The 12,500-nt window shown below is 33.1% G+C and overlaps 2 protein-coding genes across 2 annotated transcripts in view; both read left to right on the forward strand.

Annotated features, from left to right (window-relative positions):
* LOC123510505 (glycine-rich cell wall structural protein 1.8-like) overlaps positions 1-6,491 on the forward strand; it is an 11,061-nt gene extending 4,570 nt beyond the window's left edge. Inside the window, exon 6 of the mRNA XM_045265721.1 lies at positions 410-6,491. Coding sequence (XP_045121656.1) covers positions 410-634 — 225 coding nt within the window. The 3' untranslated portion in view covers positions 635-6,491. The remainder of the gene's footprint in view (positions 1-409) is intronic.
* Positions 6,492-9,630: 3,139 nt separating this feature from the next.
* Positions 9,631-12,500, forward strand: part of LOC123510594 (tetraspanin-1-like) — a 19,684-nt gene continuing 16,814 nt past the window's right edge. The window contains exon 1 of the mRNA XM_045265878.1: positions 9,631-9,854. Coding sequence (XP_045121813.1) covers positions 9,792-9,854 — 63 coding nt within the window. The 5' untranslated portion in view covers positions 9,631-9,791. The remainder of the gene's footprint in view (positions 9,855-12,500) is intronic.

The raw sequence follows: 12,500 nt of genomic DNA on the forward strand, positions 1-12,500 counted from the left end.
ACGTTCATGATTTCTTGTATTGTACTTTCTTGCCTCAAAGGAAAAAAAATCTTACTAACTTTTGAGTTATCATTTGAGTAACAAAAGTATTTTTTGTCCCAAGGATAGAGATGGTATAAAGCACAATGCATGGTTATAACCTTGATTTTACTATTAAAGCATTTATGCCATAGATATTTGTAGAAAAATACCTAAGTTATTTTAATATATCAGGATGGGACAGTAGAATGTCCAAAAATTTCTGATGTCCAGTTGACTAACTTGCCTGTGAAATATTATGATATCTGGTGAGCCTGGCAGCTGTATTGTGAGTGTGTGTCCTCTCCTGTTTACATCATCTTCACAACTTACTTATTCACTTTCATACTCTCATTTCCTCTCACAACTCTCCCTTGTTTTTTTTCCCCAGACTGAAGACGCTGGGGAGGAAGACTCAAAGGCCCCAGAGAAGATGGAGGAGGGAGGCAGTGGTGAGGGTGGTGGGGAGGTGTACATGGAAGATGTTGGAGAGAATTTCGAGGGAGAGGAAGATGGGAAGGAGTTTTCTGGAAACGGGACAGTGCCAGAAGGACAGGAGCCTTACGAACCTTATGAGGCAGCAGAGGAGGAGGAGGAGGAGGAGGAGGAAGGGTGAGTGTGGTGGAGGAAAGAGGGTTGAAATATGGAGGATTTGTGGAGTTGTGTTTGACTCCTCCTGTGTGCTTGTTTTTTTTATTTTTTATTTTTTTTATTTATTTTTTTATTTATTTATTTTTTTATATATATTTTTTATTATGGTTAGTCTCTCTCTCTCTCTCTCTCTCTCTCTCTCTCTCTCTCTCTCTCTCTCTCTCTCTCTCTTTTTTTTTTTTTTTTTTTTTCTTTTTTTCCTATTTCTCTCTCTTGCTCTGTCTTTCGCTCTCTTAAGGTTTAGAATGTAAGGTTAAGATATAGCTTCTCGTGTCTCGCTGCCTCTGCCGCCGCCGCCGCCGCCGCACACCACTGTACAGTCAGTCCGAGGCTTAGGCAAACGGAATCTGGTGTGTAAATTAAATGTGCCAATTTTTTCACTCCATTTTCTCTCTGTCCGCCTTCATCGTCACTTCACGTCATGACCCCACAAGACCATGAAGCCATGAGTGTACCCCTGACCTGCCCTGCCCTGATCTGACCTGACCTGGGTGGCTGGCGGGGTCATCTTGGGTCATCTTGTCACCCAGGAATGTGTTTGGGTGTCTTGGTGTTGCGTTTGTGTTTCTTGGTCACAGGGAAGTATTGAATTGTGTTGTGTTTTGGTTTGGTTTGGGTTTCATTTTGTTTGTTTTTTTCATTGCAAAGATCTGGTGTGTTTGTTTTGATGTTTTTGGTGGGTGTTGGCATTTGGTGATCTGTTTTGTCTATTGCTATATATTTTTTTCTTTTGTCTTATTTCTTTTATTTTTCTGTGTCTTGTCATCTGTTTTGTGTTTGTTTATCTTTTTCTGTCATGTCTTTAATTTTTGTTAATGTCTTGTCATCAGTTTTGTGTCTATTTATCTTGTTGTCTTGTTTTTCATCATTTTTAAAGTTTTATGATTTTTTGGTCAGTCTTTCTAGTTTCTTTAATGTTTACAATGGTTGGTCATTGGCTTTGTCTACAATAATATGTTTCATAATTTTTTGGATAGTCTTTCTACTTTATTTAATTATTTTTCTAGTTTCATTTTTTACCAGCATTTTTTTTTTCTCCTTTTGGTGCATTAGTTTTTGCCATCAGTTTCTCTTTTTCAGTGATTAATCAGTTTTGCCTGTATCTTTGTTGTGTCTACTTTATTTCAATTTTGTCAGTTTTTTTTTTTTTTTTCTATTTGTTTTCTTATGGTACATTAGTTTTTATCATCAGTTTATCTTTGTTTCCCAGTAATTAATCAGCTTCTCTCATGGTTCAGTGAATTTATTGATTTTTTCTTGTTCTTTTTGGCTCAATTAGTCTGTTGTGGTGGAGAGAGCTGGGAGAATCAAGGAGTAATAATAACATACTTCCCAGAATGTTGTGTGTCTTGAAGGAGGAAAGGAAGGAAGAGGAGAAGCTAATGTAATAATAACAGTCTATCATTATGTGTATTTGGAAGGAGTTTGAAGGAGAGAGTGGTTAAAAAGTAATGTATTCCCACCCACGTCTTAGCCTTCCTTTGTGTTTATTGAAGGAAAAAGGAAGGAAGAGAAGTTAGTGTAATAAAAACATACTTGCTGTGTGTTTAGAAGGAGTCTGAAGGAAAGGGTGGTTAAAAAGTAATGTATTCCCACCCACTTTTTATCTTTCCTTTGTGTTTATTGAAGGAAAGAAAAAGGAAGGAAGAGAAGTTAATGTAATAATAATAATAATAATCAACAATCTATAATTATGTGTGTTTTGAAGGAGTCTGAAGGAAAGAGTGGTTGAAATTAATGTATTTCCACTCACTTATCTTTCTTTTGTGTCCATTAAAGGTAAAAAAGGAAGGAAGAGTAGAAGTTAATGAGTTGGTTTAATAATAGAAGGAAAGACTGGAATAATTGTTAATCTCTTCCTCTCCTTATGTTCATTGAAGAAAACTTGTTAATAATGGTGTAATAATAATAACAACTTATGTCTTTTGAAAGAGAGAGAAGGAGTAGAATGTAATTTGGAAAGACTGGGATAAATGTTACTGATATCTCTTCCTCTTCTCATCATGTGTTTATTGAGAAAAAAAAAAAAAAAAAAGTAAAAATAAACTTGTGAATAATGTAATAATAATAACAACTATGACTTAGTGTCTATTGAAAGAGAGAAGGAAGAGTAGAATGTAATAATGGAAAGACTGGGATAATGTTACTAATATCTCTTACTCTCCTTATGATGTGTTTATTGAAGAAAAAGACTTGTGAATAATGATGTAATAATAATGATAACAACTTTACCTAATGTCTGTTGAAGGAGAGAAGGAAGAGTAGAATGTAATAATGGAAAGACTGGGATAATGTTAATAATATCTCTTCCTCTCCTTGTCATGTGTTTCTTGAAGAAAATTACTTGTGGATAATGATGTAATAATAGTAACAATTTTACTTTGTGTTTATTGAAAGAGGAAGAGTAGAATGTAATACCAAAAGGAAGGAATGTTATTATCTCTTCCTCTCCTTATGATGTGTTTATTGAAGAAAATACTAATGATAATGTAAAAATAATAACAATTTTGTGTCTACTGAAAGAGAGAAAAGGAAAGGAAGAGTAGAAGTGTATTAATAACATAATTCTCTTGTTGTTAATTGACAGAAAGACAGAGAGAAATGTAATAATCTTAATCTTTCCCTTGAAAGAAAAGGAAAGAAAGGATGTAATAATAGCCTATCTTTCATTAATGCTTATTGAAAGAAAGAAGGAAAGAAAGGATGTAATAATAGCCTATCTTTCCTTAGTGCTTATTGAGAGAAAGAAGGAAGTAAAAGATGTAATAATAATCTTAATATTTCCTTGGTGTTTATTGAAATGAAAAACGGAAGAGTAGAATGTAATAATAAAATATTCATCAGTAAGAAGGAAAGAAATGTAATAATATCTTTTTCATCTTTCCATAGTGTTTATTGAAAGGAGAAAAGGAAAACAGTGGTTGAAATGTACTAAAATAAAAGCCACTATTTCCACTAAAAAACTAATAATAGCTACCAGTATTGTGAGGAAAGTGGTTTCAATCAATGTAACAAAAACCACTTAGTCAGTTGTTGATGTTAATGTACTAAATAACTACAGCCTTTCCTTATCTTGTCTTTATTGAAGGAAAAATGTAGTAGTTGAAATTGATGTACTAAAATAACTACTTCCTCTAATGACTTAGTGTTTATTGAAGGAAAAATGAAGTAGATGGAATTTATGTATTGAAATACCACCTCCTTTAATTACTTTGTATTTATTGAAGGAAAGATGAATTAGAAAATAATGTACTAAAATAACTACTTCCTATAATGACTTAGTGTTTATTGAAGGAAAAGTAAACTAGATGAAATTAATGTACTAAAATAACCTCCTTCTACAATTTAGTGTTTATTGAAGGAGAAATGAACTAGACTGAATTAATGTACTAAAATACCACCTCTTATAATGAATTAGTGTTTATTGAAGGAAGAATGAGCTAGATGAAATTAATGTACTAAAATAACTACTTATGATAATTTGGTGTACATTGAAGGAAAAATGAACTAGCTCAAATTAATGTACTAAAAGAAGCAGCCATACATTATAAGTCTCATTAATATTCATGCTTTAGTACCTCCACACCCTCATCTGTCTATTTATATACTTTTTATCATCATTTCTCTGCATTTTTAAGTCACAAAGGCAAGTGATAACTAGAATAGTCTCCCATATTCTGAAACATTTACTCTCCGCTCCACTCTTTCACTGTTTTCAAAAAGCTCTCGTGGAAGTGACACAAGTTTCTAAGGATGTTTCTGTGATTCTAGTGACATATTAACAAGTTTCCTGCATTACCAATGGGACAAATACTCTTTTTAAAGGCTCTAGTTGAAATTATGGTTTTTTAAGGGTGCTTTTGTGATTCTAATGACATGTTAACAAGTTTCCTGCATTACCAACAGGCTCTAGTTGAAATGACAGGTTTTTAAGAGTGTTTCTCTAATTCTAGTAACATGTTGATAAATTTCCTGCATTACCAACAAGACAAATTATCTTTTTAAAGGCTCTAGTTGAAGTGACATGGGTTTTTAAGAATGTTTCTATAATTTTAATGACATGTTAACAAGTCTTGCATTACCAACAGGTCAAATACTCTTTAGAATCAGCTAATGGTCTCTGTGGTCTTTGAAAAGGGTCATGGTGAGAGAGGGAAGTGTTTCTGAGTATGATGCAGTGTCTCAAGATGGTGGAGGCTTAAACACACACAAAAACTGATAGAAACTGATTCATATTTGTGTTTCAGTATTTCCACAGCCTCATCTACTTAATAGTGTTCCTATTTCCCTCAAAGTTAAAAAGATAATGTTGGATTTATTTTAGTTAATGGTGGAGATTCAAACACTGTGCATATTTAGTATCATCACCACCTCATCTATTTATATCGATATATGTTCTTTCCCTAATGTTTCAAAGTCTATATTTTTTTTTCCCTCTACTTTCTATGCCTTCTACAACTTCTATGTATGTCTTTACCCATTTTTTCTTTATTGTTTCAAAGTCTATATCAGTTTGTTTTCTTTATCAGTCATTTCATTCACAAAAAAGTGGGTAGGTAATATTTTCCATTTTGCAAATTTTCACACCCTTCCCTTAATATTTAAGTCTGCATTTTTTTTTTTTTTTTTTCTGTCTTGCTCAGTCATTTCAGTAACAGAAAACTGCCTAATATTTCTTCTTTTGTTAATAGTAAAGACTAATGATTATCTGCACCCCTTGTAACATTTCAAAATATTTTTTTTTTCCTAATTTCATCCATTTCATTAACAAAAACCTAACAAATTATGTAGTGTTTCTTTGTGGCAGAGACCAAGATTTGTCTAAGAACTTTCATTTTCTATCAAAACTACCCAGGACCTTCATGTTCTCTCTAGATATTACCCAAAACCTCCTATTATTTATCTAAATGTTATCCAGAACCTCATTTTTCCTCCAAATATTACCCAGAACATTAATTTTTCCTCTAAACATTATCCAGAATGTTCATTTTCCCTCTAAACATTACCTAGAACCTTCAATCCCTCTAAACATTACCCTGAACCTTCATTTTTCCTGTACACATTACCTAGAACCTTCATTTCCTATCTAAACATCACACATTGTCTTCAGTTTGTCCTTCCCTTTCTGTGACGGCAGCTATTAACATCCCAGCTGGCAGTATTGGTGTGTGTCTGTATGTATGTATGTATGTGTGTCCAAGTGAGTGAGTGAGTGTGTGTCAGGAAATGTTGGAAATAACAAGGGGGAGTGTCCACATCCTCCCTTAGCCTCATCAGTATCATATTAATTAAATGCAGTAGATTAATGACATTGTGTCCTGGATTGTATATATAAAGGATGCTTGATAATAGAGTAGTTGATAATATTATGAGGATGTTCCCTTGTTAATGTGTGTTATTCTCTCTCTCTCTCTCTCTCTCTCTCTCTCTCTCTCTCTCTCTCTCTCTCTCTCTCTCTCTCTCTCTCTCTCTCTCTCTCTCTCTCTCTCTCTCTCAGGAACACCTCTAGTCATTAGTGTGTGAGATTAAAAAGAAAAGGACAGTTTTATCAGCTTAACAAAAAATAATGATAAAAAAATGTAATAATGATAAACTATAAACCTGAGCTGATAATAATAATAATAATGATAATAATAATAATAATAATGATAATGATGTAAGATTATAATAGTGAAATAAAACAAGCCTCTAGTGTTGTAGTAATGAACACAGAGGAATAATAATAATAATGATAATATGACTTGTATAAGGAATTACTAGTACTACTACTACTACTACTACTACTACAATAATGTAAGCTTATAATAAAGTTGGTCTAAGTATTCATGACGTCAAAAATCCAACGACACCTAGAGGAAATAAATAAAAGAGTAATAAAAAAGAAAATGTGAAAAAATTAAGATAAATTAGAAAATGATGGTTGTATAGTAAGATAAATGAAAAATAGGTAAAAAAAAAAAAATACAAGAAAACGGGAAAATAAATAAATCAAGATATAATAACAGTAATAAGAGAAAATGTGGAAAAATGAAGATAAATTAGAAAATTATGGCTGTGTAGTAAGATAAATGAAAAATGGGTAAAAAAAAAAAGACGAAGATAAAGGGAAAATAAATAAATCAAGATATAATAAGGGGAAATGTGAAAAAAATTAAGAAAAATTAGAAAATGATAAATGATCAAGGAAAAAAAATGATTAAATAATGAGAATTAAAGTAGTAAAGACACTAGGGGAAATAAAAAAAAAAACGAGATGAAGTTTGTATAAGATAAATAATAGTAAAAACTGAAAGGTTTAAAAAGGAAGGAAAAATAAGGAAATTATGTATAAGAAGTAAAGAATGAAGGGAGTAAAGACTAAGGGAAATAGAAAAGAAAATATAAAGTTTGTGTGAATAGATAAATAATGATAGTAAAGAACAGAAAGGTAAAAGAAAGCAAGGGAAAGATAGGAATTGCATAAGAAATGAAGAATGAAGGGAGTAAAAACAGTAGGCACATTGTTAAAAGTAATGGAGAAATAAGATAAGTAGGGTGTAATATTTTGTGCATTTAAAGATGAGGAATAGAACCAATACAAAATGCTACAATGTTACATATTATATTTTGATTTCTTGTGCTTCAAAAACATTATAAAAAAAAAATGCAGGATATTTAGATTATTATTCATTTATTTATTTTTGTATTTTGTTATTTATTGGTTTATTAATTTTATTTTTTCATACGTGAAAGGAATATGAAAAGACAAATGAGAAAGAAAATATTTGTAGTTTTATATTTTCACTTGTATGGATTAGAAAAAATGGAGTGTCGGAGAAAGAAAGCAAAAAAAAAAAAAAAAGTAGCAGCAAATGAATCTGATAATTTATAGTAACATCCTATACTTTAAAAAAAATAACAAAATAAAAAATAAAAAGGAATAATTAATAACTGAAGAAAAAAAGTAGTCAAACATAGAAAAGAAAAAAAAATAAATGAACTTGATCATTTAAAGTAACATTCTAAACTCTAAAAAAATAATAAGTAATGAAAATAATTAAAAACAAAAAAATAGGAAAGTCAAAGAAAAAATAAACTAGAAAAAAAGGAAAATAAAAGAAAACTAAACAAATTAATCAAAAAGAAAAATATATAAAAATGTCACAATTTAAACTTTAAAAATATATATATTAAAAAAAAAAATTCTAAGTTCTGTGCTGTGAAATAAGCTGTGAGGGTGCTGTGGAGTAAACTAGTGCTGATATGGTGATGCCTTAAAGGGTTTACATTGTTGTGGTGCTGTTATTAGGGTTTTATTGCTGTGGTGGTGCTGTGATTAGGGTCTTAGTTTTGTGGGCTAAGCTGTGAAGGTGATGTGGGCCTAGCTAGTGCTGTTGTGCTGTGTTTATGGTCTTACTACTGCTGTCATGTTGTGTTTATGGTCTTACTACTGTTGTGATGCTGTTTTTTTTTTTTATGGTACTACTGATGTGGTGCTGTTTTTTTAAGGTCTCTGCTGTGGAGTAAGCTATGAGGGTGTTGTGGGCTATACTATAGTGCAGTGGTGCTGTTTTTTTAAGGTCTTATTACTTTTGTGGTGTTTTTTAAGGTCTTATTACTTTTGTGATGCTGTGATTAGGGTCTCAGTGCTGTGGGTTAAGTTGTGACAGTGATGTGGGCTTGACTAGTACTGTTGTGTGCTGTTTTTTTGGGTTTATATTAATGTGGTGCTGTTTTTAGGGTCTTACTGGTGCTGTGTTGCTGTTTTTAAGGTTTCACTGCTGTGGTGGTGCTGTTTTTTTAATGTCTTATTGCTGTGGTGGTGCTGTTTTTTTTTTTTTTTTTTTTGTGGTGCTGTTTTTAAGGTCTTATTAGTGTTGTGATACTGTTTTTAAGGTCTTATATTGTTGCGGTGCTGTTTTTAAGATCTATTGTGGGCTAAGCTGTGAGGGTGCTGTGGGTTGAATTAATGGTGGTGTGGGTTAAACTGTTGGTTATGTGAAGGTCTTGGCAAAACGAGTGCTGCTATAAAGGTCCAGAATGTTGTGATGTAAGCTGGTGGTGCTGTTGAGAGAGAGAGAGAGAGAGACTTGAAACAAATTAGAGGTGTAGTATATGGAAATTCTCTCTCTCTCTCTCTCTCTCTCTCTCTCTCTCTCTCTCTCTCTCTCTCTCAAATACAAGTTAAATTACGCTTTGTTACAGTTGAAAAAATTAAAGATAGAGATGTACGTATAAGTTTTGTTTACTCTCTCTCTCTCTCTCTCTCTCTCTCTCTCTCTCTCTCTCTCTCTCTCAAACAATATATATATTCAACTTGTGTTTCAGAGAGAGGGAGAGTGAGCGAGAGCGTTGAGTCACCGCAAAGGAAGGACTAATTAACGGAAGTTTCTACAAATTAACAAGGTTTTTTTTTTTTTTTTTTAAGAAAGGAAATGAGGTCATGTCTATTTTTTTTTTTAAATTCTAACACTTTTCTTTGTCCTAACTCAACCTACACCATTGTTTCTCTAAGTTATTTTGTGATTTTTTTTTTCCCCCGTATTTTCCTTTCTTTCATCCGTTGACATTTGGTATTAGTATTAGATCATCATGATGTCATCATAATGTATCAATAATAATAATCATCAGTAGTAGTAGTAGTAGAGCGAGTCCGTTATCTTGTTTTGTTTCCTTCTCTCTCTCTCTCTCTCTCTCTCTCTCTCTCTCTCTCTCTCTCTCTCGGCGTGCGGATGTCTTTAAATAAGATAAAAACACGTTGTTTTATAATTTGGCTACAAGAGAGAGAGAGAGTGAGTGCGTAGTAGTTGTAGTAGTAACTTACCATTAACATAAAAAGAAAAGCACTGCTCTCTCTCTCTCTCTCTCTCTCTCTCTCTCTCTCTCTCTCTCTCTCTCTCTCTCTCTCTCTCTCTCTCCAAGGAACCAACCATTTTGCGCCCAGCAGGGATAGGCAGTACTGAGAGAGAGAGAAAGAGAGAGAGAGAGAGAGAGCGGCAAGCGAGCGAGGGAGGGAGCGAGTCCGAGCGACCAGGCAGAGTCAGTGTTGAGAGAAAGGCAGTGGAATTGAGACGCGCGCACGCTCTCCTCCAGTTATTTTGGATTAAATCTCGGAAAAGAAGGCGCCAGTCACAAAAGCAGCCATGGGGGTTTGTTGCTACACCTTCCTCAAATATATATCCGTCTTCTGGAACCTTCTCTTCATGGTGAGTGCGATTTTAAAAGGGAAAAAACTAGAAAAGGGTGTTGGTGGTGGTGATGGTGGTGGTGGACGCCTCTCAGCCCAGACATGGCGGTGTGATCTTAAGCGTATTTTTTTTCAATTTCCCGCGTCCCCTGCTCTTGTTTTCCCTGCCAGATGCTACCTAAGGGAACTCTGACCCTTCCCCTACCGGCCTTGACCTGGAGATGCCTCAGGGTTAAGGGAAAAACGGAAAATAATGTCTTTAGTCATGAATCTGCGTGGTTTGAAATATAGTAGGTCTAACGCGTATCTTTCCTATGTCCAGCTATTTTCCGTATTTCCCAGCATTCCTAGCGATTGTGGAAGGGAGATGGAGTCGATATGAACCTTCACAAACCAGGAAATACCGTGAAAATAAGCAGATATAGGAAGAAAAAAGCAATATGTGCAGGGGAGGCTGAAGGAAGAGGGCCACTGAGAAGGCAAGCTTGGTAGGGTTAGCGTGTCACATTTTCTTCTCTTCCTCCTCTCCTAGCCTCTCCCTGCCTCTCCCTGGCCGTGTCCTAGGGTGCCATGGTCTCGCACTCTCCCTGCCTGCCTCTCCCATGCCCCGCTGTCTTGAGGGAGAGCTGGGAGAGGAGGAAAAGGAGAGAGGGAGAGGGAGAAGAGAGATTTTAAAGTTGTAAGGCGGGCAGCGGCAACCAGAGAAGAGAGAGGAGGACTCTCTCTCTCTCTCTCTCTCTCTCTCTCATGAAAAAGAATATGTTTTTTTTTTACATGAATTCTGAATACAAGAGAGAGGGAGAGAGAGTTGGGTGTGGTAATATTAAGTTAACAAATCTTTGAAACCCCTAAATGAAGAAACGGATGAGAAAAGCAAAAGTATGGAAGAGAGAGAGAATAACACGAGAATACATTAATTAAACAAGATATTCATTAAAATTAAGCATATTGATTGATTTTTATCCTTATCAGATAAAAGAGAGAGTGAGTAAACTGATAGCGATATTAGTTAGCGGAAGATGAAAAAATAGATTATGATGTCATTCAGTTGCCGGGAAGGTAAATAAGGGATTAAGATTTGATCCCAATAAGAATAATAAGTTGTACGTGAATAAATATGAAGGATTAACGGTAGGAAATATAGGATTAGTTATAGAAATAGTGGATTAGTGATAAAATTTAAGGATTTATAAGAAAACTTGATCCTAATAAGAATATTGAAGAGAATTAAAATAGATGATTAGTGATAGAATTGAAAGATTAATGATAGGATTTATGATAGAAATTGAGAATTAATGATATAAATAGATGACTAATGATAGAACTAAAAGATTTATGGTAGAAATACAGGATTAATGACAGAAATAGGATTAGTGATAGAAATAGATGATTAATGACATAAATTAAAGATTAGTGGTAGAAATGGGGGATTAATAACAAAAATTTATTTAGGGATAGAACTAGAGGATTAATGACAGAAATAGGGGATTACTGGTACAAATATTCAATCACTAAGAATATTATGTAGAAGAATAAATATGAAGGATTAGCGGTAGAAAAGAAGGATTAATGACAGAGTTGAAGGATTAATGACAGATATAGAGGATTAATGATGCAAATATTTGATAGCAATAATAACACGAAGAAGAATATAAATAAATTATCATTTTTTTTTTATCTTTTTTAGTTCATGACTAAAAATGGCAGTAAAGATAAAGAAAAGGAAATAATAATATACTTTATCAACCTGTAATAATAATAATAATTTTTTTTTTTTTTTTTTTTACGTTATAATATGAGTTAATGCCTTTAAAATAATAATAATAATGACAGTATATATATATATATATATATATATATATATATATATATATATATATATATATATATATATATATATATATATATATATTTTTTTTTTTTTTTTTTTTTTATTAATAGTACAGTAACTAGTAAAATTTTTCATTTAGGTGAGGTTAGGTTGGGTTAGGTTAAGTTGGGTTTACATTAGGTTAAGTTAGGTTCGGTTAAGGTTAGGGAAGGCAGGGATGGTTTAGGTCAAGTTAGTTTAAAGTTATATTAAGTTAGCTGGAGTGGTTATATTGAGTTGGGGTTTGGTTAGGTTAGGTTAAAGTTGGGTTAAGTTACACAAGGCTAGGTTAAATTAAAATTTGGTTAAGTTACATTAGATGAAGATAAGTTAGGTTTAAGTTGGGTCAAGCTACATAAGGTTAGGTTAGGTTAAAGTTAGGTTGGATTACATAAGGTTAGGTTAGGTTAGGTTATCTTCAGTTACTTTTGGTTAGGTTAGGGTACAATTGGGCAAAGTTACATAAGGTTAAGTTAGGATAAAGTTAGGTTGGGTTACATAAAGTTATGTTAGGTTAGATTACAGTTGGGTCCAGTAACATAGGTTACATAAAATTGGGTTAAATTGTTAGTTTAGGTTGTTAGTTCAAATATATAACAGTTACTGGAGTGAAGGTTAAATTAGGTTAAGTTAGGTTAGGATAGGCTGGGTTAGTTCAATAGTATAAGAGCTACTGAAGTGAAGTGAGTGAAGGTGAACTGTGAAGAAGGGAAGAGAGAGACAAGAAAAGGTTGATAAGATTAAAGAAAGTAGGAAAGGAGAAAGGAAAGGATTCTCTCTCTCTCTCTCTCTCTC

Source organism: Portunus trituberculatus, chromosome 4 (assembly GCF_017591435.1).
Source record: "Portunus trituberculatus isolate SZX2019 chromosome 4, ASM1759143v1, whole genome shotgun sequence".
NCBI classification, from domain to species: domain Eukaryota; kingdom Metazoa; phylum Arthropoda; class Malacostraca; order Decapoda; family Portunidae; genus Portunus; species Portunus trituberculatus.